Source organism: Antedon mediterranea, chromosome 1 (assembly GCF_964355755.1).
Source record: "Antedon mediterranea chromosome 1, ecAntMedi1.1, whole genome shotgun sequence".
Taxonomy (NCBI): domain Eukaryota; kingdom Metazoa; phylum Echinodermata; class Crinoidea; order Comatulida; family Antedonidae; genus Antedon; species Antedon mediterranea.
Window position 1 is genome coordinate 5,881,950 of NC_092670.1, and position 27,959 is coordinate 5,909,908.

A 27,959-nucleotide genomic window follows, 5' to 3' on the forward strand; every position below is an offset into this window, starting at 1 on the left:
AGGAGAAGCAATAATGATAGTAATACAGGTGGACATGGTTGTTAATGTTTAAGATTGATATGGTAAAAAAAACAAGTAAAGATAGGTTTGTGTTATGATACAGAGACCGTCCGTGTCAAACTCAACAATCACAGCAGACATGCCTACTATTATTATTTTGCTTTTAAAGGGGGAAATTCCCTTTTCAGCCCCGTATATTTGTTATTTCCTGGTACCTCCATTAAACCTTTCTAGTTGTAATAAGATGCTATTGAAATACTGTAAAACCTGTTTATTATCGGTGACACGCGAAATACTTTGATACACAATAGGTATACATAATAGCGTGTTGCGACAAACAACTATTTCCAGATGGATGAGTATCATGTCTTCATGGTAGTAATAAATAGAGCGTTCACCTAGTTACCCGGCACCTGGTATAAAGGGTCTTTCACACCTGTTCCGGCACGGTTCCGGTCCGGCGAATCGAACATCAATGTTTCGTTTTCACGCGGCTATGCGCCAATCGATATGTGCGTAGCCGCGTGAAAACGAAACATTGGCGTTCGATTGGATTTTCCGGCGCCGGACCGGAACCGTGCCGGAACAGGTGTGAAAGACCCTTTAAGTTGTGAACATCCTATATATAAGAGGAGGGATACATCCTAAAGGCCAAATTTCTGCCCAAGAATTGAAAACACTGTTTTAGTAGCTCACCTTTAAATCTCCGATTAGAAAAAAGGATTAACGTCAGTATATTTCAATCTATTAATAGTAACACTTAAACAATTGACGACGACATGGTGATGTTGGCACCCACAGCTTCTTATTTACAGACTCTCATGGGACAATCTTATGCGCATACAAACAATATTATTCTTTATAATACGAAAAAATATATGTGTATGTTGTTTTGTCCGAAGTTACAGAAGCTACGGGTAATGCTAAAAATGTTTTAAATGATATTGAATTAGAGTACTCTACATCTGTAGGCCTAACATATATTGGCCAGATAATGTGTAGTAATTTAAAAAAAAACAGCAGACGCCAATCTTTATGTATTTGAGCAAATACACTAAATTGTAGCACGTACATTTAGCAAATTATCTTCTGGTGCCTGCTTGCTGTTCAGCTCTTATTGCATGATTATTTACTTCTTCTTCTAATCACACCCAAAGTGCACTTATTGGCATACGGGTACTTGCATGTTACAACCATGCTTTTCGATTGTTGTTAAGATTGCCTGAAGATTGCATGCACTGTTGGTGACATATTATTTGTTAGCAATGATGTTCCGTCTTCTGGGGAGTATCTAAAAAATCTGTCTTTTCATTTCATTACAGAGAATGTGCTAGCAAAAATGAAATTATTATGGTATCACAATTTAAATTTAGGCTTTATTAGACAATGATGGATATCCTGAGATGATCAGATACCGTTTAATATTGCATATTTTCGTCTTTCTTTTCCTGTCTATTTTTTCTTTCGTTTATTTCTGAATTGCTAATAGAAACAAGTCAGTATAGACGTACAGTACAGCTACAAATTCTGCAACGTAACCCACGTTCTAGATTCGTGGCTACTTCGTGGCTCGCGATCCTAGGAGAGGCATTGTTCTGCCACGCGTCTATTGTTATGTGTTACAAACAACATTGTTATCAATGAATCAAGGGGAACAATGATTGAAAATACACCAGATATTGTTATTTAGCCTAGCTAACAAGGCCCAGAGTCTAGCGATTAATGTTTTAAAAAAACGCACCCTACGCTTTTGAGTACCAATCTAGCATGCAGTATTATTAGATTAGGCCTACCGTATGAAACCTAGAAAATACTTCAGAATGTTGTCTTAAATGCAATAAAAAATATTATACGGGCACATTGTGAATTAATCAAATGAAACAACGTGTCGCTATGTTTTAAATTCGATGACTTATTATTAACAAAATAGGAATTAGGCCTACGGCATTCGTGTGGCCGGTGAACCTCAGTGAAGTGGGCTAACTTTTTAGTCGCGTGGAAGCGACTCTATAGTTCACTATGTCGGTCGGTCGGTCTGTCGGTCTGTCGGTCTGTCGTTCTGTCGGTCTGTCGGTCTGTCGGTCTGTCTGTCGGTCCGGTATCACTATGCGTTTTATCGCTTTCTGACCTTATCTTGATATCAGTTTAATCTAGCTAAGTCAATTTTTTACAGTATATTCCTTATGGCCAGGAATCGATGTGGTTATGTTTTCACGGTGCGCAATAAAAAATTACGCGGTCTACGCACGATTTAACGAAATCACGTTTGTAATCATATCTTCATAACCATGAATCACAATTAAATAAAATTTGGTACTCATAAATTTCAGGGCATAAATCATCATATGGCAATACAATTACGTGCGTAGCGTATGTAACGCATGCGTACGCGCGCTTAAAATTTTCAAAATTTATTTTCGATGAAATAAGAGTACGTTTCAGGCAATTTCAAGCGTTTACAACATTGCCATGAGTCACAAAGCCACAAAGTTACGCGCGCACGCGCATTAAAAATTTTAAAATGCGCCAAATTGATTTTTAATCATTTTTCTACGCGTTTCTTGTCATTTTGAGCATGTCAAAAATTCCCATACGCGCGCAAATTTTTACGCGCGTGGTGCGCACGTAGCGTTAAATACATACTTTTTTCGCGTGATTTATGTTTTTGCAGCCTTTTCTAATAATTTTACCATCTTTTAAACAATTTCTACCTAAAATTACGTCATACGTGCACGTCGAATTGGATAATTTGCGCACGTTTTTGATGAAAAAGTTTAAAAATTCGTCAAAATTATGCCTTTTTAGTCGCGCTTTTTATGAGCCCTCCATGGTTTAACACAAGTAGGTAAATTTATGGGCTCTTTGAGAATAAACTTAAAACTGAGATTTAAGCATCGCAATACTTTGACAATATTTTAAATACTGTACGTAACAACCATTTTGGTCGCCATTTGAATCGAAATTTTCTTGCTGTGAATGTGGTTACTGTTTATTGTATTAATTAGTAATTATAAAAAAGATAAACGTCGTAGTGGTGTACTTTACTATTTCAATCGACTATGACAGTGACAGTTTTAACAAAGTATTAAATCGGAAATGTTTTACTCTATTTAGTGGTATATTATTTATAGGCCTATAAAACATGAAAAAATGTTACTGAATGGATAAAGAATATATTAAAAAATTGCTCCTCTTTGTACCTATCCTCATCCCCAACCCTAATGTTAGATACAAAACACAAATTGTGTTTGTTTAAATGAGTCAAAATAACAAATTTGGGCTCATTTTGTGACAAGTTTCTTTTCCAGAAGTAATTCCCAGGGTGCTAATTTTGGTTGACGACATAAATCATTGTGTCTATTTATTCGTTTCTGTAAACGACGATATTGTAGTCCTGCGGTACATACATTTGAAATCGCCAATTTTTTTACGCTGAAATTACTATGTAGGGCCTATTCGAGAACCATCTGTGGGCACGACCTAGATGGTACGCGAGCGAAGCGAGCGTACCATCTAGTTAATCAAGTTAAACATTAAAGTATCTACCTATACCCGTTGCGGTTGTGTGATGGATTAAACTGAAGAGAACAAAGGCGAATGTCGCTTTTGTTTTAATGAGTCACATCCTACCGCTAGGATTTAATTGATAATTTATTACGCTAAAGAGGGTGGGAGACATCCAAAACAATGCGACTATTATTAGTGAAAACATTTCTTCTGGTTTCAATAGTATATTGATATGTAGTTCCTTGATAGTAAACCAGTAATGTAAACTTACGTTTGCAAGACAGTTTCGTCCAGTGGCTGTAAAGGAGACCAATCGGCGTCATAACGCATAGCAACTGAAGTCAAGCTGACAGCTAGACAAACTGTCTTGCAAACGTAAGTAACCTCCTCCACAAAGGGGAAATTGGTTCCGATCATTTTAGCCCCTCACCGGATGAAAGTCTCAATCCGTCCATTGTTCCCTCCAGCAGTGTTACCAACACACAACATAGTATTTTTTTTAATTTTATTAAAATAGATCAACATTACAACACTACAATTATTACATTTTATTATTAGTATTAAATCCTGTATACTATTTTTACTTTCATATTATATGTAATTTCAGTTTCTTTTATTATTGCATCACTTTTTTTTCTTTTACTTTTAATTGAGTTACGCAAGAAGTGTAGTTACCAAATAAATTATTATTATTAGTATAATTTTCCTTACTGTTAATAATAATTGGTTGAAAATTAAAATTATTTTTGTTCTAAAATCAGTTACCATCTCTTTTGTTTTTGAAGCATTAATTTGTAAATATAGCTACGTTGGGGAAATTCAACGAACCTGCTGTTTTCATTGCGATACTGTAAATCATTATCTAAAGACCTATGTTACTTTAGTATCGGTGGTAATTTAAGTTTCGACGTACAGTCGGTAGCCGGAAACTAACCATTTTAACAATTTGCCTGTTAGGATACGAGGCTGAATCCATGATTTGTGCAGAGTGGCCAGAGTTTACACAGTCAATGTGAAAATATAATTTATGCAATTTAAAGAGTATGTGCTATACGTGAGGGTTGAGTACGCAATGGGTCTAGCAATATTTCCGCGTATTGTTTTATTTAATTTTAATAAATTCATCACAACAGACGTAAGGGAAACGAGTCTAAGATACGTCATCCTAGGTTGCTTAGCTATAGGTATTATAGACTAGAGTTTCCATAGATCTTGGATTTTTTAGTCGCGTGTACGCGACTCTATTGTTCACTATGTCGGTCGGTCGGTCGGTAGGTCGGTCGGTCGGTAGGTCGGTCGGTCGGTCTGGTATCACTATGCGTTTTAGCACGCGACTTATGGCTGTTGGCCTTGTTTTCATCCAATTTGTATCGCCAGACAAGTATCAACATGGTTGATTTGCGTTGTTTTTATCACGTATGAATTAAATTTTTTCTGCTCCCAGTCGGTGCACAAACTAGGAGAGAGAATGAAGTGCAAGAAAATGGTTAAACCATGGTGGAATTCCTCCATGGTTGAACTAAATCAGCAGATGCTATAATGTAAGTATAGGCTTATTTAAAAAGAACTGACACAGTGTATCGCAATGGTAATAAAACAACAATTCCACAGTGTATATTGTAATTTCTAGGTACATGATTTATTTTTGGCAAAACGATTCAAGAGAAAATGTAAAATGTGACACTTTGTTATTGGCAATATCAGAGTTGTAACACACTCCAGATAATACAGTAGCCAATTCATTTGTGGTAGCGACTATTTTAAATAAAAACAAATATTGCCGTATATGGTTTGGTATTGAATTTATTTTTGGATTGCATCAACATTATTGAAAATAAAGTAATTCTGAATATGAAGATTTATTTTGTATATTATACTTAAACGTCAGGTAATGATTAGTAAATTTAAAAAAACAGGATTTTTCTATGTAATATTGATTGTTGAAACAAGGCCAACAGCCATTAAGTCGCGTGCTACAATGCATAGTGATACCGGACCGACAGACAAACAGACCGACAGACAGACAGACAGACCGACAGACAGATTGACCGACCGACATAGTGAACTATACTGACCGAAATTACTGAACATGTTTAAAAATGTTGAAATGTTTAAAAACATTTATATTTTTTTAATTTACACGTGCGTAGCTTGTCACTTTTGACGTGCTCGTATAACGTAATTTCGAGTTGAAAAGTAAGTCAAGAAAACAGAAATCGGGCAAAAAGAGTGCGCAATAACATTTAACGCGCAGTGCGCGCGCAAAAATCTGCGCACTCATGGCAATTTTGTAAACGCTTAAAATTGCCTGAAACGTACTCTTATTTCATCGAAAATAAATTTTGAAAATTTTAGGCGCGCGTACGCATGCGTTACATGCGCTACGCACGTAATTGTATTGCCATATGATGATTTATGCCCTGAAATTTATGAGTACCAAATTTTATTTAATTGTGATTCATGGTTGTTAAGATATGATTACAAACGTGATTTCGTTAAATCGTGCGTATTTTTTTATTGCGCACCGTGAAATCATAACCACATCGATTCCTGGCCATAAGGAATATTCTGTGAAAAATTGATTTAGCAAATGGTTGATTCAACTCTATTAAGGTGAAAATAACAACAACAAAAGACCAACATAATAATATTCATTAAAATTGCTATATTAAAAAAATTAGTACCGTATGATACTTTCTTGAGCCCAGATTAATTAGTGTTTATTTTGGGTATTAAGAGAACAATTTCGGTTGTGTGGTAGTGTCACCTGAATAGTGGAATACCTCTCCTTAAACTGTACATTTATTAAAGGAATCTTTTTACTTCAACGCTGTCCAAAAATAAGTTTATATTGTTTGATAAACAACATAAATGTTTAACAAAAAACAAAAAAAACCTTTACCATTTATTTTACAAACAGTTTTATTAAAACATAGCACTTATTATAAAGTTGAATACTTTTTTCTTGGACGGAATACACTGTTCAAAAATTAACAATCAGTAATATTAATAATAACACTTTTTTATTGCAATTAACTCACTCATTCACGCTCGACCTTCTATTTAACCTTTTCTTTACAATCTTAAAGCAATAGATATATATAATATTTTTTTTTAAATTTTGTATATACACTAAATCGTCGGATAACTATTCATTTTAGAATTTAATTGTTTAAAGATGTATTGTTCCCCTGAAAAATTAAATATTTAAATTGTTTTTGTTGAATATGCCATTTTAATATCATAATCAACTTTGACCAAAAATTAGATCGAAAAAAAATGTATTTACCTGAAAAACTGCAATTTAATGCAAAACATAGTCAAATTGGATTTTTGGTTGAATTTAACCATTTATTTTGTCATTTTACAAGGGAAAACATTATTTTTTTTCGGTTTTTTTCTAAGGAAGTGATTAACTTTAATAACACTACAAAATAACCTATTCAAAGTCCGATTTAATTAATCTTCATTTTTTATCTTTTTGGGGGACAATACATCTTTAAGTATTGTCCTATGTTACATTGATTTTTCAAAACAAATCTTTAAATTTTAGAAACCTAAAGTTAAGTTTGGTGGATTTCTTATAAAATTACGAAGAAGGGGTTCATTCTGCCTCACCTATGTCCAACAATAAGTTTGAATACTTTTTCTGAATAGATATTAAACAAAATATTTAAACGTTTAATATCGTTACATTTAAATTCAAAAGTTAATAATAAAAACAGTTTTATTTTATCGCAATTAATTCAGTTCCACGCATTTATGGAAGTAGGTGTTCCCGCTCGACTTCCTTTCAAGCTTGAGGCAATGAACATACCATCCAATGAGCCTGTGAATACAAGATATTTCATCACAAGTTTATTTATTCATCCGTCGAATATCGATAAAATACAGATTACATTAGAAGAAGAAAAACAAAATATCAAGTACAGGGTCTACAGTTTGTAATGAACTTTTTGGTCATCCAACAACTTAATTACAACCTATATTCAAAACGTACTGCACATGTCCAATAAATATAGCACGTGTCAACATTAATTGTTAATTTCTTATTATATTTATTTCCTCCAGAAAATACAATATATACAGCAAAATAAATAAATAAATATAAACACAATATATAAATATAAAAAAGCTTTAGTGAGGAGCTGATAGGAGGGAAGGAGGGCACGGAGGTCCTATACAATAAATGTTTGGAATCCACAAAGTACCCATCAGCAAACACAAAATTAATCAAATAACCAACAATTGAACAATTCACTGTGATATTTTGGGTTTATAAATTAAAATTATTTAAAGGTTATATTAGGATATGTATAAGTATAGTTGTATAAGGAGTTGGATAGCTGAGTGGTTAGGACTTACATACAGCTAGACCCGGGTTCAATTCCCGAGAACTCCCAGTCCACTCAGCTGTAAATGAGTACCTGGTTGAAAATACTAGGGAGAAAAAAGGCGGCGTGGAAAGGAACTACTGGCCACCCTACCACATAATGCCGAGGCTTAGTACAATCAGCTCCTAACAGCTCATTCCCCTACGTTCAGAGAACACGGGACTCACCTTTACCTTTATAAGTATATACCTATTTTTAGTCGCGTGGAAGCGACTCTATAGTTCACTATGTCGGTCGGTTGGTCGGTCTGTCTGTCTGTCTGTCGGTGGTCCGGTATCACTATGCGTTTTATCGCTTTCTGACCTTATCTTGATATCAGTTTAATCTAGCTAGGTCAATTTTTCACAGTATATTCCTTATGGCCAGGAATCAATGTGGTTATGTTTTAACGGTGCGCAATAAAAAATTACGCGGTCTACGCACGATTTAACGAAATCACGTTTGTAATCATATCTTCACAACCATGAATCAAAATTAAATAAAATTTGGTACTCATAAATTTCAGGGCATAAATCATCATATGGCAATACAATTACGTGCGTAGCGCATGTAACGCATGCGTATGCGCGCTTAAAATTTTCAAAATTTATTTTCGATGAAATAAGAGTACATTTCAGGCAATTTTAAGCGTTTACAAAATTGCCATGAGTGCGCATATTTTTGCGTGCGCACTGCGCGTTAAATGTTATTGCGCACTCTTTTTGCCCGATTTCTGTTTTCTTGACTTACTTTTCAACTCGAAATTACGTTATACGAGCACGTCGAAAGTGACAGGCTACGCACGTGTAAATTAAAAAAATATAAATGTTTTTAAACATTTCAACATTTTTAAACATGTTCAGTAATTTCGGTCAGTATAGTTCACTATGTCGGTCGGTCGGTCTGTCTGTCTGTCGGTCTGTCGGTCTGTCTGTCGGTCTGTCTGTCGGTCTGTCTGTCGGTCCGGTATCACTATGCATTGTAGCACGCGACTTAATGGCTGTTGGCCTTGTTAAATTAAGATTTAACATTTGTTTTAGGTTAATGTCCACCTCAAGCTCGATCCTGTTTTACTTACTAGATGAAATTGCGCTTGGTCCTGATACATCTGTTGATAAACTTGTAGGCGAAGGAGACGATGATGGTATGGAAACGATTTTACTACTCGTGTAGTTGCTTTTGTTTGGTCGATGAAGCCTAGTAACATAAATATTATTTCAAAATTCAATTTTAAATATACCTAATTAAATTTAAAAAAATTATTATTAGAAAAAAAATAATTATTAACAAAATTTCTGTTGAATATGCCATTTTAATGTCACATAATAGTTATCCACTTTGACCAAAAATTAGATCTGACCAAACTATATTTACCTGAAAAACAGTAATTTAAAGCAAAAAAATAGTCAAATTGGCTGCCAGCCAATGGATTTTTGGTTGAATTTAATCATTAATTTTGTCATTTTATAAGTAAAAACATTATTTTTTCCGCTTTTTTTTTCTACAGAAGTGATTAACTTGATTAAAATGACAAAATAATCTATTCAAAGATTTTATTAATCTTTATTTTTCATGTTTTTGGGGGACAATACATCTTTAAAGGAAAAGAGGTTGCCTGTTGACACGAATCCGTAACAATCAGTACGATCAGAGAAACCTAACATATAACGCTTTCCTTTTTAGTCGCCTGCAACGCGACTTTACATGTCGGTCGGTCGGTCGGTCGGTTGGTTGGTCGGTAAACACTAATTTGAGCACGCGACTGCAGCCATGTATATGGCCTTGTTTTAAGGCATCTCGAAAACAAGAAGAACATTGCCTTTTTTTTAGAACGGTCGCTTATATACTAAAAGTGATTAATTAGAAAATACACACCATTTGTAAACTCCAAACGCAAATCCGAACAAAATGATCACTGTAAAACAACAAACTCCAATCAGTATGAATACAGTGTATGATTTATCATCAACAGGTTCTTTTTCTTCAGAATACAGGGAAACATCTATGATTTCCATTTGAATAGCAGCCTCAATGCTCTCTTTTTCTTGTTCAATTGCAGATTTTACAACTTCAGCGGAAATGTATTCTGAAACAAAATGTTGAACCATTTTAATTTTTAGTTATCCCGTTTAAAATGTATAAATATGATTTTATTTTCTCTATTTGAACTGATTTATATATTGCCTAATAAAGTAGTTGGATGTGGTATCGCATATTGAAAAATTACCATTATAAAATATCTAGATTTGCTCTCCAGTATCATAAGAAGGTGGATGTTTTTAATATTTAATTCAATATCGTATATTCAATATTATTGCGATAAACAGTATTACTACTTTTTTTTAGATGAACATTATTATACTAATTTTTTATTCTAAAATCTTACCATTAGCCACATTATTTCTTCGGGAAATTGAATGTTTTTTATTGTTAGTTGAATCCCTCTTTTGTCTTTCACCATTGTTTTGGAAACATGTATTGGAATAATTTTTGTATCCAACAGACATAACGATGTCAATCTGGTTATTAGCAATCTTTTCATCAGTCAGCTTTATTTGTCCGATAGTTGTAATATCTTCATTTAACGTATTTTTTCTGGTGACAGAAAATAAAATGTTTTTTTTTTATTGTGCAATTGTTGTAAATGTGTTTGTCATATTAGAGAAAATGGCTATCACATCATAATCATATAATTTATTTAATTTCATCATATATAGAAAAACCCCCCCAAAAAAAAACGCACACCGACAGAACAAATGTAAATCAATGAAACAGGATTACCTAAATATTTATTAATAATATAGTGTACTTTAAACGTATTTCATATAACTTACGTATTGGTTTCAGTCCAATCGCAGCAACTAGCAGCATTTATAAGGCAATATGTGTTCATAGCGTGCATAACGCTTATGCGAAATACTTCTTTCACTGTAGGAAGCCACTGTAAAGTTGTAATGCGGGACGAATTATTGTTTAAAACATAAGAATAGTATACTATTTTCTACAGTGTAAACGACTTATATTCAATATTATTTATACTAAAGAAATAAAAAAAGCAGATTCAATCTTGCAGAAATTACAGAATAAATAATTGATTTGGTATTCAAATTCCATCAAATATTATATGCATTGTCCCCCAAAACATAAAAATTAAGATAAATTGAAATCAGAATTTTATTTTTATTTTATGATTTAACTTAACTAAAAAGACAAAATATTGTTTTTAACAAACTTGACAATTTTTTTATTTAAATTACAGTTTTTCAGGTAAATATTTGTTTACATCAAATTGTTGGTCAAACTGAATAATAACTATTATGTGACATGTATGTAAATGGCATACTCAAGGAAAAGCCAACAGTATTTGTTTGTTTGCTTACCGGTACTTCATGACCTTTTAATGTCAATGATACGGCTTCATTATAATTATCGACTGTGTCTGTAAGATACGAAATTACAATTTAATTTTAAACAAAGCATTTATTAATTTCTGAATAACTTAAGATTTTTACATATTGTTTGTTGATACATAAATACAGTATGCTTACTTGACAATTTTGTTAATTTAATCTCTGTTTCAGTCACTGGTTCAGTAAGGATATGCTCATTGGTGCGTGGCTCCTCAGAACTAATGTATGTCTGTGGTGTGGATTTAAATGAAGTCATATATTTTCCATTTTTTACTGATGTAACGTCATTAATAGTAGAACTTTGACTTATCTTAGTCACAAAATCTATATCGCTTCCTAATGTCGTCAAACCATGCAATTCAGTACGATCGTCTTGAAGGACTGTAGGTTCATCGTATGAGTTAGTGCGAACAGAATTGGTAGAATAGCCAGACGTGCTCTTAGTATGTGTAGTTAAAACAGGACTGCTAGAACTAGAGGGATTTGGTGATGATGTATAGTATTGTGTTCCCTGTGATGTTAACCTTTCTGTTGCCTTTGTTCCAGTAGATGCATCAGTATTACCAACTGTTTTGAAATCATGTGACGCCATTACGTTCGAGGTCGTAATTTTAGATTTAGAGGTCATAACCGTCGATACAGTTGTTTCACGCTCTGGTACGTTTACTTCTGTAACTGTAGTCTGTTTGGATGTGTCACCACCAATCGATCTTGAGGTTATAGACGGTTGTGTTGAAGTATCTTTTACTTGAATGGTAGTTTGTCTGGTTTGTTTACCTTTTCCCTCACCGCTAGTCGACGTTGCTATTATGTGCTGGGTTTGTGTTCCAGTAGATGCATCAGTATTACCAACTGTTTTGAAATCATGTGACGCCATTACGTTCGAGGTTGTAGTTTTAGATTTAGAGGTCATAACCGTCGATATAGTTGTTTCACGGTCTGGTACGTTTACTTCTGTAACTGTAGTCTGTTTGGATGTGTCACCATCAATCTTTCTTGAGGTTATAGACGGTTGTGTAGAAGTATCTATTTCTTGAATGGTAGTTTGTCTGGTTTGTTTTCCATTTCCCTCATCACTAGTCGACGTGGCTATTGTGTCCTGAGTTTCTGTTTCTGAAATTGTAGGTTTCTCAGTTCCATCATTGCTACTCAAATCCATGATATTCAACGTAGCTGGTGTATCCGTATTAGTACTTGTTTGTGAAAGTATCGTCTTCTCAATTGTTTTACCTTTATTATCATCAGTACTTGATATCGAGACATCCAACACATCTGTTGTGGCCAGAGTTGTTCTTTTTGTCTCTCGAATTGTAGTTTGTTGAGTTCCGTCACCGTTTTCATCATCACTATTCGTCGTTGTATGTTTTGACAAATGAACAGCTGAGTTTGACACAGTAAAATCAGTTTGCAGAGTATCTGTCAAACTAGTACTTCTTTCATTTGTTGCTGTGTAAGTACTATGCATTGTTCCTTTTTCCAAGAACGTTACGTCAGCATAAGTGCTCTCGGTGATACTCGATGATGAGGGCGGTGAAGATTCACTAACTATATGTGTTGGTGTACTTACAGGGTCGTTCACATTGGCCGTTGACATAATGGTGTTCTCGGTTTTCAATGAAGTCAAGTGTGTTCCTTCAGTTATAGGTGTTTCTGGAAAACAAGGTAGACCTACAACATTTAAACAACAACAACATGGCTGAAAATCAATTTGTACACATCATTGACAAGTTGTAATTCATTTAAGATATTGTTGATGTAATGTAACACAAACAAACGTTATAAAGTATACTGTAGGTACAATTTGTCTTTAAGACTTTATTAATTACTTAAGTTAATAGTGGACAGTAACACTGCTGGAAATACTGGTACTTGCTGCTTAAATCAATCAATAGTGTAGTATGCTTGTTTAAATCAAACTGTGCAAAACATATAAATACTGTATACATACCCTCCGAAGTTTCAGAAGCAACACATTCATATAAACTGGATCCGTTTACAAAAGCACAAACATCACCATTTTCACATTTGCAAACATAAACGCTGAAATTAAACGTGGCTGAAAACCCACACTTGTCTTGCATATTTATCTCAAATATCGAATCAGGATTTGACATTGCAGGTGCCCAATTAAATTTTCCGGATGTAGAAATGGTTGCATTAACATTTCCATAAGTTTTGTTAAATGTTATCCCACAGCCTTCTGGATCCTGTATATCAAACGTAAATGTGATTGGTTCTTGGTGGATAGCTGTGTATGGGTTGGACGTGTAAATTATCGGTGCAGCATCATCTAAATTATTTGTTAAAATATACCAAGACATCATAAGTATCATAATCACAATTGTATAGTTGTTATAAGTGAAAGAGATTAGACGATAAGTGAGTTGTTCTAACCTTTGCGAGGTAACCAGCTGTCGACAGAGTCCTCTGGTAAACATTGTTGACAGCAATCTTCTGTATTTACATCAAATGCAGCGTAGCAGTGACCATCGATATTGCAGGAGTTATTCTGAAAGACATCACAAACTGCCATGTTTATTTTAAAAGTAATTTAATTACCATATTGTAACAAGTTTTTAATATTTTTATTATTTAAAGCTTTTTTTCTGGAATCAATTTCTTCAAATTTACTTAGAGCGTAAGGCATCGTAATTAGTTCTTGCCTCATCAAGAACCTACTTTGGACTTAAACTTTATTTTTGTTTTTTACATAAATTTTTATAATAAAAGTCAACAACCTTTAAATAACATTCTCCTTCTGATGCATTGCATACTTGGCAGACAGAATCGTAAACAATCAATACTGCCATTTCTTCACTTTTCAATTCACCATCATTACTAATTGATATCAGATAACCACTCGCTACAACACCTTCTCCTCCTGGTGAACCTGGTTGAACTGCAGGTTCCGGTAAGGGACATTTTACTTCTTGATCAGTTCTGAATATTCCTGATACTATGGAAGTTTCTTGAAGCAGTGTTACGCCAATGCCACTCACCTACATTGTTAGAAACAAAAATCACAATACATATTTGTAGGCCGACTATAAACTTAGATTATATAATTCTTAGATTATTTATACATTGTTTACGGCGTGAAACTTACATTGATGTGTTGGATGTGACAAGTAATATTTCCTCTTTCATCAAAATTTTCTCCATACACTTTAGCTGATCTACAAGGTCTGCTACGAATATCACAGAGACCATCGCCAAGAACAGCAAATACTAAAGGTGGTTCAGCGAGTGAGATGGAGCAATCGCTTCCGCCAAAACCTTCGATACAGGCACACGTCCCGTTTATGCATTCACCCTTATCGCTACACTCATTCACACATAGCTGTCCTAACAGTTCAGTTGGTGGTACAAGAGTTCCATTCTCGGATACTTCCCAATATTGTGGATTTGTGGTTAGTTCTAACTCGCATCTGTCTTGAAGTTCCGTCACCGTTTGTTTAGCAATAGACTCATCATCTGCTACCTAAATAAATAATAAATGTTTTATAACAAAAATGAATGTTATGTGTTCGCCTAGTTAAAAATAGAGCAGTCAATTTTTGAACGCATGAAATATTCTCACCATATCTAAATCATAAACATTCAGTATCTATATAATAGATTTATGTACATAAAGCTTTTTTTTTCATTATCTAAATACGTATAATCATTACCATAATGTCAACAATGCAACCTTCAATGATGTCATCAATAGTGATCGATCCATTATTGATTGCATCTAAACAAACTTCATAAGTAGTCGAGTTCAGCAATGTTTCTGTACAAATTTTTGTTGTATACTCTTCAGTTAATCCATTTGGAGTTGGGAATTCTGGAATCTGGTACGTGAACATTTTAGATGAAAATAAATTTAATTAGTGTGTAATTGTCTGGACACTAAAAGTTACAAGAAGATACAATTACGAGAGTAAATATATTTGTCTAAGTTATATACATAAAAATTTAAAAGAGTTGCTTTCCGATAGAACTCTTCTGAAGCAGTTAATAGTTACGAGAAACTTAACAACTTTATTTATTTGATCAATTATAAATTGTTAGTATTACCTGGGGCTCAAAATCAGGATCGCCGTCGAATGGAGTAAATTCGTAATTTCCAGCCTGGTCATCAAGATCATTCACCTCCACTTCTCTCTTCCTCCTTCTTACTCCGTTAGTCTCCTCGTCATCATCACTACCACAGCCTAGATTATTGTTGTTGGCGTTAAGTCCATTACAGTGGTCACATTTAATATTTCCTTCTTCACATGAACAATATCTTTGAATCACATATGGGTTGTCCACGTTAAGAGCTCCCAGGAATATATTTTCGTTGTTTTTAACCCTATTATTTAAAACATTTAAATAATATATTATTTTCCTTTAAACAATGACATTACCAAATTGTGTTTAACTTTTAAACTATAGTTTACAAAGTCAATCTTGTTATACATTCAATGTATGCAAAGATGAACTACTAATATTTCAATTGATCGTGCTTATAGACGTGAAGAGTAGTTGAAAGAGTCGTGAGTTCCAACCCTTGTAGTACAGGTCAGGATTTAAACCTGAGCCTTGGGGATTAGAGGTTAACGTTAACCATCACGCTACAGCCACTATGTTGGCAAGAAGGAAAAGAATGCAATATTAATTATTTTTAGTAGAATTATTTTAGGCAAACAAACATGATAATGAAAAAGGTGCATCGCAAACATGTTTGAACTTGATACTCAGTGATGATGTGTTCTTTATCTACTATCATTAAAAGAGGATAGTTTTATCTGCCGTGTTACCTGTTTGTGTCAACAAAAGACTGGAAACAAAATATGTATTCATTTAGAAATTGAATATACTATAATGTAGTCTTACCTCCAACTATTATAGAAGTTTTTTGGATCAACTGTATTGTAATAAGCTGGTTTGCAGTCTTCTGGTTTTACACATTTGTAATCAGGTACACTAGAATTTCCATACTGACCATCATTGTGTAGTTTGTTATCAAAGTTTCCGCACAACCCTTTAATATTCTCGAAATCATCCCATGAACCCGTCATAAATACACTCACGTAACGACTCCAAAATAACTTTATTGTTATGTAGGACCCTGTCGGTAGGTTAATCTAGTGAAAACAAATATTTTGTGAACAATTACTAATTTACTATTCCCTATAGATATTATCCTACGTATTTAACGTTAAGTGGTTAGGAACCATTTTGACTGTGATTTCTTTTCAAAATTAAAATGATGAATACAATGATAATTAGTTTTTTTCGAATTGTGTATAGCCCTACACTTTTTTATTGATAATTATCGAGAATAAATGAAGGATTTATATTGTTTAGTTCTCTTTTAACAACTTATCTATATATAAATTTACGTAAGGGCAAAATTCGGTAAATCGCGCCTTACTTCTAGAATGTTTACTCGATGGTATATAAAGTTGGTTCGTACTTTCGGTACTGATTTTAACCACCTGATGTAACCGTGTTTACTAATTAAATTAAGTTAGATAATTAGTTATTGACGATTAAAACGAATTTATGTTCAACGATTTGCCCCAAATAGGGGTGTTTTCCGATCGTGGTATACACTGTCTAATGTATGTCCATCTTGAAAAATACCCGCAGACAATAATACGAGGATGCTTCGCATTTTCCTATCTCCTCCTACGATAATTGTTTTTAACTAGAGGGTGAGCTCGCTTCGCTCGCTCCCCCTCTAGGAAGTGTAGACGATGGTTCTCGGAATGATAATGTTCTGCTTATACATTTTCTGTCGGTTACCATTATTGAAATTGCTTGACATTCGTAAAACTGAACTACTTTGTTTCACAGTGTTTTAGATGATTAATAACATTTTAAAGTATAGTTTTTATTGTTTGGTAGGGCCCTTTGGGGAGGCGGAGGTCATTTGAGGGAGGTGCTTATTCGAGGGATATATGTTAAATTTTTTAGTTCTAATAATATGGTAACATTTATAATCAAATGAAATCCTCTCATAGATATGAAAAGTGGTAAAAAAGAATAACAAATGCTTGGTAAATTGCAGATAACAGTGTGGTGAATTCTACTACAAATAGTATAATTGTGTTATTATAAATATGTGGATGGACGTTTATTAGATAGTTGGGTTGTGTGGGGGGGGGGGGGGTTATTATTCAAAGTGATGTTTTATTGGAGAGGCGTTTATTCAAATGAATACCATCCTAATAATTATTAATACATTATTTAATTTAATCATCTTTTGAAACTAACTGCCGTGACAGAGTGGGCCCCAGAAAGAAGACATTACGGCTTGCAACATGGGCAGACATCTCGGTCCTAACGGGACACAGGAAGATAGCCTACAGTTATTCCTGCAAGCTTACTCAATAAAACTCAGCTATCGGGATTTCACTCGAAAAATGTCTTATCAAATCTCCCTATGTAATTTTATAATACTATTCCCCACAATATATTCTGATTCTTTATGGCGTATATTTAATTTGATCTTTATTAATTTGCAGTATAATTCCTATTATTTAACTACTGTACCTTCACACACGTGTGGTATGTTTTAAAATAAACAAAAAACGGAAATGGCTATGATTAATGGCCAATTTTTTTTTCGTCTTCCAAAGGGACACTGTATTTATTGATGGAAGTGCCTGTTTCCACTCACCTTTAGGGTCAAATCTATTATTTTAACTGCTCCCTTGTGTATAAAAGAGAGAAAATATTTGAAACTAAGGTGAACTTATCTTAAACCCGGAAATTACTTTGACCGGGAAGAATTGAAATTGAGAGGAAAATCCAATGTTGAAATCATAAATGTTGTTAAAAAACTCTTTATAATATCTTCCTAAGATATAAATATGGAACAATAGCGTCGGCGTGCACACTAATGTTATCAAATCTACGTTTCGCGGTACATCTCGGATAGATAAGGTAGATAAGGCGGAGATTTGTACCGAAGTTTTTGCATTGTGCTCGCCTATGTCATAATTAACCATAATTTATATATAGATGGCTGAAAACCGGTTGAACAGCTCGAGTACAGCATCATAATGTTGAAGACAGGCCGATTTTCTTTAAAAAATACTGTTTTGATAGATTTAATATACGTTTATACAAATGTATTGATTTGAAATGAATGGAACATTCCAATATCTGTTCCACAAGTGTCTATTCCCTCAGGCGTCGTAAAGGCAAGTACTGTATACTCATAACAGAAATTCGATCCATTTTTTTTTTAAATATGTGCTGCAGAGGTTGGATCATGGAACTATAATATATATATATATATATATATCTTATATTATAGTTCCATGGTTGGTATTTTTTTTTAACGGATAATGAGCTAGCGTTTTCAGTCGCCGTATATTATGTACACATCTTTATTATTGCAGTTAAACCACCCACATCATCACCTCACTGGCATGAGTAGCGTTGTAAAGCCAGTAGAGGATAGGCCTACGGTGCATCATATGCCCTAAACGCAGAACAACTTTGGTGGGTAGGGTAGGAACCAACTTAAGTATGAATTGGCTCTAAGAAACAATTGAAAACCATTAGGCCTACTAATTAAGTTGAGTTCGATAATTTAATATTAATTGACGATTAAATCGAATTTATGATTTGCCCCTAATAGAAGTGGTTTTCACAAATTGTTCTACATTATATAAACATATACACGTGGTAGTGATGTATCGTTACATGTACTGTACTATTTCAATCGACTAGGACGGTGATAGTTTCAACAAAGTATTACATCGCAATGTTTTACTGTGTTTAGTGGTATATTATTTGTAAAACATGAAAACAATTAATATTTCGTTACTACATGGATAAAGAATATATTTAAAAATTGTTCCTCTTTGCACCCATCCTCTTTCCCACCCCTCAACTCTATAATGTTACATACAAAACACAAATTAAGTTTGTTTAAATTTGACTTAAACAATTGGTCTCATTTTGTGACAAGTTTCTCTTTCGGAAATAATTCACAGGGTGCTAATTTTAGTTCAGTACATAAATCACAGTGTCTATTTATTTTGCGGTACGTACATTTGAAATCGCCAGTTTTTTAACGCTGAAATTATTATGTATTCGAGAACCATCTGTGGGCACGCGACCTAGATGGTACGCGAGCGAGGCGAGCGTACCATCTACCAACTTACCTTAAAGTGTCTATTTTTGTACTCAAGAGATGTCCCAGGTGTTCTTTCACCGTCTTTTAATATTTCAGCTGTTGTCACTTTCGTATTAGTAGGAGTCCGCACCTCTTTCACCACTCCGTCGTGTGTTGCTTTAAATATTGTGTAAGTGTTACCGGCATCATTGCATCGATCAACAATTAAGTGAGTATGGCCAACTTGAACGGCAACTCCACATGTGCAAGTTACGCCATTGCATGTAGACAATCGAGTCTGAACCTATGAGATATAATTTAGTTTACGAGCTTAGACTACCATTGTTGATGTTTTGTTAATTTATGATTTACAATCTTTAGTATCATTGTTTTGACGAGGACTCAGTCATGTGTTATTTGTGAATTTACCTTAATAGGCAGAGTAGTGTGCTCGTAGAATATGAAATCTCCAGTCCCGTAAATGTGGTAATACCTGGTAATAAGGTAAAACAATTAATTAAAAACTCCGGAGATTGTAATGATTAATAATGGATGATGGATTTTCAAATTGTTCACCACCGATGTTTTAATAAAATGTCTACACTTTAAATATAAACGTGGTTGTGAAACATACAGTAGACGTGCTTTTCTCAATATAACAATACGATATTCATTGATATACTGCTAAAACAAATACAAAACAATAAAAATAGACGATATAACATTTAAACAACAATAACTTACCATCCATCAAAACTACGGTAATGTGGATCACCACTTCCAGAACAACTTTTAACATTCACACCATTTGCAATTATCTTTATCAAAAATGAAATAAAACTTTTTTATTCTGTCGTAAGTTACTCGCAATTTAAGTTTTTGTAGACATTATAGTGAACTTTATCTTATTAAAAATATTATTAGGTTTCGTTGCAGGCAGTTTGAAATTAGAAGTTTCCATCAAAGAAAAATGTACAGTACGCAAAAATACTAACAAATCAAAAAATACAATATAAACTAATTACATTTATTTTATTAATTTATAAACTTATTTTACATGGATGACATTTTCATTAAAATAATGTTCTTACAAATGGTCCATGATTTAAAAAATTCATGCATAATAATGAACAGTGATAAGTTACAAAAGTTACAAAAATGTTTTGTTTTGTTTTAGATTATAAAAAGACATACCAGTGCAATTACATTTATATTATGACGACTACGCTTTCTTGTTTCTTGTAAATTGAACATTTTTATTTTTCGATTTAATAATTAAATTGTATTGTTTAATAACCCAATGTATTTGTATAGAAAGAGGTAATACTCACTTTGAAAGTGGGCAAACTAGTTTGTCTTGACTTCCATATTCTACTAAGGATCGTATCAAACGTTAAATCTCCCTTAAACCTTATATAGTTTGCTTTGTTTGCATATTTGAACCACGTCTTAGCTGCTATTATATTAAACGTTGCTGGAGAAACGTTTGATAAACGTTTTTTACAAGACTTGTCCGAGTACGCATAATTGCCATCAATATCGACATCTATGTTCAATTCTAGTTCTTGGTTTGCAAAAATCATACGGAAAAGTTGAGAATTAGGAACGATGGGTATGGTTGAAGAAATATTAAATTCTATTCCATTATTTGCACCAATATCAAATTCAATGGTGTTGTTTGGTTCGACCTTAAAAACGATTGAAAATAAACACAAATATTTAAAATAATATTTAAAACAAATTCTTCCAATTTAAGTAGTACTTACGAAGATATAAAAACAAGTAACAAATTAAAACCAGTGACGATGATTGGATTGGGAGGGTTAAGCTTTTTGAATCACCCCCTCCCCCCAAACAGGTTGTGGGCTTACCGAAATTGTATTGTGAAGATTTTAAAAACTACCGGTACATTTAAAATGATTAAAGTTATAGTTCCCGTAAATATAGACTAATATTGCGTATTATAAAATAATATAACATTTAATTTAGAAATAAAAACAAACACCATATATTAATTATTGAATCTATGGTCTATAATTACTCACCGTTAAGCCTGCATAGAATGTGTTACTTCTTACACGAGGTGAAAAGACATGTTGATCCGTGAATTTAAGACTCACCTCACATTGCACCTAACCAATAACAATGAATATCATTATTTAAAAAAATAATAATACGGTATAATTAAAAACCAATATTAATGTTTCTATTATTTTTTTTAATCTTGTTTTAAATAAATTATGTAATATTTTATTTTAAAAACATGTTAATTATTAAAAACAATACCATATATGGAAAAAAAGAAATAATATTTATATATAAACTGTATAATATAATAATATATAAACTGGAATTGGTCCGGCGCCTTGTGAAAAATATCGCGATCGTGCTTTCACGTCGAGCACGAATTTAGTTATCCGGTGTCAAGCGAGGTTATTCATACTCACTGTTGGTGGTCAAAGTCAAAAGAAAAACAATCATATGATTTCAAGAAATAAATGGCTTCTTGATCCATCGCTCCGAATTTAAAGCCTGTATCAGGTACGGATTCGAATCGTACTAAATTGTCTACGATTTTTTTCTCAGGCCGCCGGACCGAATCCGGACGTGAAGTGAAAGCAGCTTTACTTACATTTTCCAGGAATCACGTTTACAAGATAACCATAGGCTTACGTGTTCACTTACTAGAGGGTATGTCCTAAGCGAGCGAAGTATTGTAAATATAATACTTACGTATGACCCGAGTTTGCTGTTGAGGATACACTGATGAGGTTCGCCGCCTCCTGAGCACTTTTTTGGGTCTGAAGCATCTACGTCATATTCATCACTAATTTTATGTTGATTCTTTTGTTCGTAAGCCATTGTTTCGTTGATAAACCATCGCACATAGTAATCTATATCATTGAAACTTTCCGTGGTGTTTATGTTGCAAACTGCCGATATTCCTATTTCCTCAGCTTCAAATATCAGAACTGGCTCTTCGTTGAACGTTGGAAAATTATCTAATAAATTACATTGTATGATTGTTAAAGTACCTGAATTGTCATAATTTACTAATGTCAAAGCTTTATTATTAATAGAGTTAGTTATAACAATTTGATTATAACATAGTTTACAATTTGTTTGTCATGTATTCATAAGATTTTGTTTGTAAATCCTTTGAAAAAAATTAATAGAGTAGTATGTAGGCCTACTACTGTATGTGAAATTATCTTATGAACGTGTGATGTAATTATTTTTTTATTCATAATCTACTCTGCGTATATTAGCCAATTAGGCAAATAATAGATCTATACACCTTTTTTCAGAATGCTTGTACAACGAAGATAATTATAATGAAACTTACCATCACATGGTGGAAAACCAGTTGATGAGGTCAAATTACCATCACATGGTAAAAGAGAATCTGAAAAAAAAAAATGATTAAACAAAAAATCTTCTAAAAGTAATAATACTAAAGTCTAACAGTTTGTTCTTAAGGTTGTTTTAGGTTATATTAAGGTTCTCACGTGACATTTTAGTACTATTTTTAGTCGCGTGCAATGCGACGCTACATGTCACTATGTCGGTCGGTCGGTTGGTCGGTAAACACTAACTTGAGCACGCAAATGTAGCCATGTATATGGCCTTGTTTTGAATCGAATTGATTGAACATACACAGTTTGTAATACTTACCTGTGCAGTACCCCATATAAGGTTCCGGAGTGTCAGTAAGGTAATGAACAAAATATTGACCATCTTCAGTTGGACAAGCTTTAATACAAATCGCCATTGAATAGGCACACACAGTTCCATTGAAATCTACACACCCAGTAACATTTTGGATTGGGTCTCCATTTTCTGGATATGTTCCTATAACATTACAATATGAAACTATGAAAATAATTCACAGCACATCACACTCTTCTACCTCTTATACATATTACAGTCACATTCAATAAAGTTAAGTGTAAATCAGTTAACAAACCATTAATCCAAACTGGATATTTAGTTCCACATTTAAAATTTCCTGGTGGTGATGTTGGCATTCTAATATCGATCCTATCACCCTCATTTCTCAGATTGTACCAGCCATCTCTTATGTAGTTGTCAGATATAATGAAACCCGGTTGGGTGTCATGGTGGATGCTACGGTACCAATCTGTAAGTTCAAGCTCAGAATGGCATGGGTCACCCTCTGTTGCAAAACAGTCTTCATAAGCTATCACTTTAAAGTGAATGAACAATATCAATTATTAATGTTGTGTTAAGTTTGTGTTGTGACAAACAATAAATGGTATCACTCGGAAAAACAAAACCTTTCTATGTTTGAGATGCTGAATAGTAACAGATTTTATAACTTGAAAATACTTTTCTAATTTGTTTTCATGTAGATGATGATTGTGAGTCCTTATCACATTATACTAATGTGGTAAAAGACAAACATTACATTTATTTCACAGCCGGTTCATCTTATTGAATTCAGTATTGTGAAGTTAACGTTAACTATCATAATACTGATTAATTGATGTATACATTTTCAAAAAAAATCTCTTTCACCATTTTACAATTTATTTTGTTTGTAATTTTTACAAAATTTACCATTTTCTGTCGTTGTGAGACTAGTCTCTGTTTGTACTTCCGTTGTTGAATCTGAAAAAACAGATTTATTTTAGGACTTAGGCTATACCTATTTGAATGTAAATACTTTCACTTTTATTATTATTACGAAAACTGTCTTTTTATTCAAGAAAAGGTTTATTGACTTTGCCTAACATTATTGAGTGTTATTATAAATATCTCAAAACCAATAAAAACCATTTAGAGGAAAATATTAGATGAAGTGTAGATGAAAAATGTTGGTTCAATAAAATAGGCTTGTAATACTTTTAGTTATATAATCGTAAAAGATGTAATGCTTTAGAGACATTTTACTATATCTATACTTTGTTTGAAGGTTTGCATGGCGAAATCAAATGTTGATATAAAGTTTGCGGTACACCACGTGTATTAGTTCTGATAAGAACAGTTGAGTATCTCGACGTTTCGATCAATATGCTTTGATCGTCCTCAGGACCAACCAACCGACAGACCGATCGACCAACCGACCGACATAGTAAGCTGTAGAGTCGCATTGCACGCGACTAAAAATAGTACTAGAATGTCCCCGACTCAACAGTTCTTTTCAGAACTAATACACGTGGTGTACCGCAAAATATATATCAACATAATATCTATACTGCTAAGATGTTTTGCATTCTTTAAAACCCTTCAAGACAAGATGTGTCTAACCTTAATATTTACCTGTAAATATAAGTAAGCCTCCTGGTTTATTAAGTCGACTATCACTACTTTGCATGGATGATATTCCAGTCTGTTTATCAACTCGATATATACCCGACGTCCAATCTGACCAGTACAGATAGTTTCCGTAAATCTCAATACCAAAAGGATACTTTCCGACTACATAAATGATCGTCCTTCTGCTGGTTCCATCAAGGTTAGATTCCTCGATTTGTCCAGTTCCTGCATCACACCAATACATCTTCCCCTCTTCAATAAAGAAGAGATGATAGAAAAGAAAGTTGTTTTAATGAGACCATATTTTTTCTTTTTTCATTGATACAAAATTTTAATGTCAAGTGAAATGTATTATTCTCAATTTAGATGAGAGGGTAGATGAGAGTATTTCTTGGGCATCATCTTTAATTAATGTTTCTGTGATGCATTTAAAAAGGCAAACAAGAGTAATGAGTGTGGATACTCCTCATTGTAAATTTCTGTCTACATTATCAAACTAGTTTGACAAAACTGTCTATATATTGGTACATCACATTGTTTTGTTACAAAAGGTTTTATAGTGTAGACAGAGCTTAAGCTACAATCGTTCTTCTCTTAGTTTGTGATATTAATAAACCCACACTACTACTACTACCCGCTATCATGTGTACGATGTACTCAATAACTTAAATAGTTTAGCACTTTGTCAAACTGAAATAATAAACCAATCCAACTTACCAGAAACTGATAAAACCAGTCCGTTAGGATATATAAGTCCAGTCGTCACAAGGGCGGTTCTTGTACTCAAGTCATTTAGTTGTGCTCGCTCTATCATATATGTTCCCCAGTCAGTCCAGTACAAGTATCTAACAATATATAAATATGCAGTCGCGTTAAGGTCGATAAGGAACTGTACATCATTTCTTATTTTTATTTTTTTAATTTCAATTCGCCATCGACAGTGGGGAGCCCCGCCATTTACAGATTGGAATACATACAAAAAAACAAGACAAAAGAAAATCTACAAGACCCAATTACAAACAACTCTTAATTTTGGATTTAAATAAAGATATGAAAGACGGCGAAAAAACGTTTCCTCACTCAAGAAATAGTAATGAAAAGATATTATTTTAAGGTAATATTTTTTACATACCCATTCTCTGTGTCTATCTTAATTGCACGTGGTTCCACTAATGCTGAGTCAAATAGAATGGTTCTGTCTGTTCCATCCAGATTTATTACTTCTATTCGGTCTTCTGCAGTGCTTGTCCAATAAAGTTTATTTCCATTTCCATCAACAACTAAACCATCCACACCTGAAATAATGATAATGTTGTATAAATTTGTTTTTTTTTTCAATCTATCTTGCAATTCAATTGCTGTGTTTGGGCACCTCATCAAAGTTTCTGGGTTTACTTACATTATAGTACAGACGATTAAGAGCGGATATGATTCGAATCTTCAAAATTAGTAATGGTCTTTACAGAATGCAGCAAGTTGTTGATTGTAGGTGATCATTTTTATAATTTTACTGAAACTCTATAGTTCACTATGTCGGTCGGTCTGTCGTTCTGTCGGTCTGCCTGTCGGTCCGGTATCACTATGCGTTTTAGCACGCGACTTATGGCTGTTGTCCTTGTTTTTAAACATGCACGTACGTTAACATACGACCAGAGGTCATAAATACAAGTTGTAGAAAAATAAAAGTTTGGCCTAAGACTAGAAAGGTTTTCTTTAGTTGTACATACCATTTATGTAGTAAATGTAGTAAAAGAATCTGGTTAATGAATATTGAAAGACTCTCACCTAATCTTTCACTTCTAACACCCACAGTCAAATATTATTATTACAGTTATCGTTTTAATTCAACAAACGTTTTTGTACCCGGATTCCTCCAAACGTCTATAGAGTATTTATAGTCTTGTTCCAAAGAAAAAAAGAACGGCCATATAAACTGGTAGGCTTGTTAAGTATCAAGCAAGTAATCAGGGGGATACTTTGGATGTTCTTAACCAAAGCTCTAATCATACAATATTCATCTATAATAGAACCAACACTTTAATCTATTAAAACCCATTGAATCTTCTATTATGGATCAAATATATTCTAAACTTATTATTAAAAAGCTATCGTTGAATTTAAAATGAAAGAGTTGTACCAAGAAATATGTTTACTTTAATTTCTTTTCTCATAAATATTTTTTTTAATGGCTCATCTAGCTTAAAATAAATTATGTATTGCCACAAAATAAATTATATTTATACTGTATTCTATCATTATTCATGAATTTTAAAAGTTGTTCTTACTTCCAGATTCAAAAGAAACTAAAACTGTGTGTTGGTTAGTAGCAATTGAATAAGATTCAATTGAAGACGTGGCTACGTCAGACCAATATAATGTTGAGGTTGTGGCATCAAAATCCAAAGCCACTGGTCTAGTTAGTAGATCATTTTGGACAGCAATTGTAAAATTCAAAGCTGTGTTTCCGCTGACATCTATATTTGAAATGTATATGCCCGGAAGACCAAGGTTGGTCACAAATATAATATCTTCTGTGAAATAATAATAATTTAAATCAAATATTAAACATTATAATATGTCAAATGAAGTCGTTTTACATGAAATTGTTTAACCCACCAATTATATCCTTTGTCTGTGGCCATTGAAGTCAGTATTGTTTACCTTATTGTTTTATAAAATGACATTCAGCATGACACAGAAATATTAATAATATTAATTCAAACAGAAGTACCATTAACTTTTTGTTCGGTAGGCGAAATTATTTTCGTGAATGTCTATGCGTATCTTCATCTCCGTGTATGATTGTTATGGTACGCAAAAAAACGCATCAAATCTGATCCCATGAATGTTTGATGTGTGCAAAATAAAATCGCATAATGAACGCACCGTCATAAAACGTGTGCCGCTGTTCTAAAAGCGTCTGTTCAAATAAAGTTATTATTATTATAATGGGAAATATGTTATACTAGTTATACAGATCCATGTTATGAACATGAATGTATTTCCTTCTACTTACGTCTTAACATTATTTTTTTAAATAACTAAAATAAATACTGTACCGTTTGCATATACAGCAATTGATAACATTCATGTAATCTTTAAAAACAGAATGGAATTCATTTTGCGACCAAACGCCTGTTGATTAAGGAATATAATGTGACGGATGAACCCGTTTTCGTTCATTCAACTTTATGCACCATAGTTGTGAACGATTATTGACTGTTTATTTATGTCGCCTGGCAACGAAATTCCTCTTAAAACCATGTCTAGTTATTTGTATAGATG

At 33.3% G+C, this 27,959-nt stretch overlaps 1 protein-coding gene across 1 annotated transcript; it reads right to left on the minus strand.

The window, feature by feature from the left end:
• Positions 1-6,418: 6,418 nt before the first annotated feature.
• On the minus strand, positions 6,419-27,822 carry LOC140054708 (uncharacterized). Its single transcript, XM_072099789.1, has 29 exons — positions 27,734-27,822; positions 26,960-27,205; positions 25,807-25,969; positions 25,392-25,519; positions 24,678-24,926; positions 23,976-24,026; positions 23,362-23,601; positions 23,070-23,246; positions 22,741-22,800; positions 22,128-22,396; positions 21,440-21,526; positions 20,726-21,082; positions 20,139-20,212; positions 19,824-19,887; positions 19,444-19,698; positions 16,154-16,404; positions 15,353-15,629; positions 14,962-15,126; positions 14,397-14,771; positions 14,029-14,289; positions 13,685-13,799; positions 13,239-13,580; positions 11,429-12,940; positions 11,261-11,319; positions 10,715-10,821; positions 10,267-10,475; positions 9,756-9,966; positions 8,959-9,077; positions 6,419-7,336 (listed from the first exon to the last, which is right to left on the minus strand). The coding sequence occupies exons 1-29, from the start codon at positions 27,759-27,761 to the stop codon at positions 7,254-7,256; spliced, it is 6,534 nt and encodes a 2,177-aa protein (XP_071955890.1). The 5' UTR covers positions 27,762-27,822; the 3' UTR covers positions 6,419-7,253.
• Positions 27,823-27,959: the final 137 nt, after the last annotated feature.

Coding starts and splice junctions, on each gene's coding strand:
- LOC140054708 (XM_072099789.1), bottom strand. CDS start 27,761: ATGTTATCAATTGCTGTATATGCAAACG. Junction 19,888..20,138: donor TACCGTAGTTTTGATGGATG/GTAAGTTATTGT, acceptor CCTTATTACCAG/GTATTACCACATTTACGGGA. Junction 14,290..14,396: donor GTCACATCCAACACATCAAT/GTAAGTTTCACG, acceptor CTAACAATGTAG/GTGAGTGGCATTGGCGTAAC.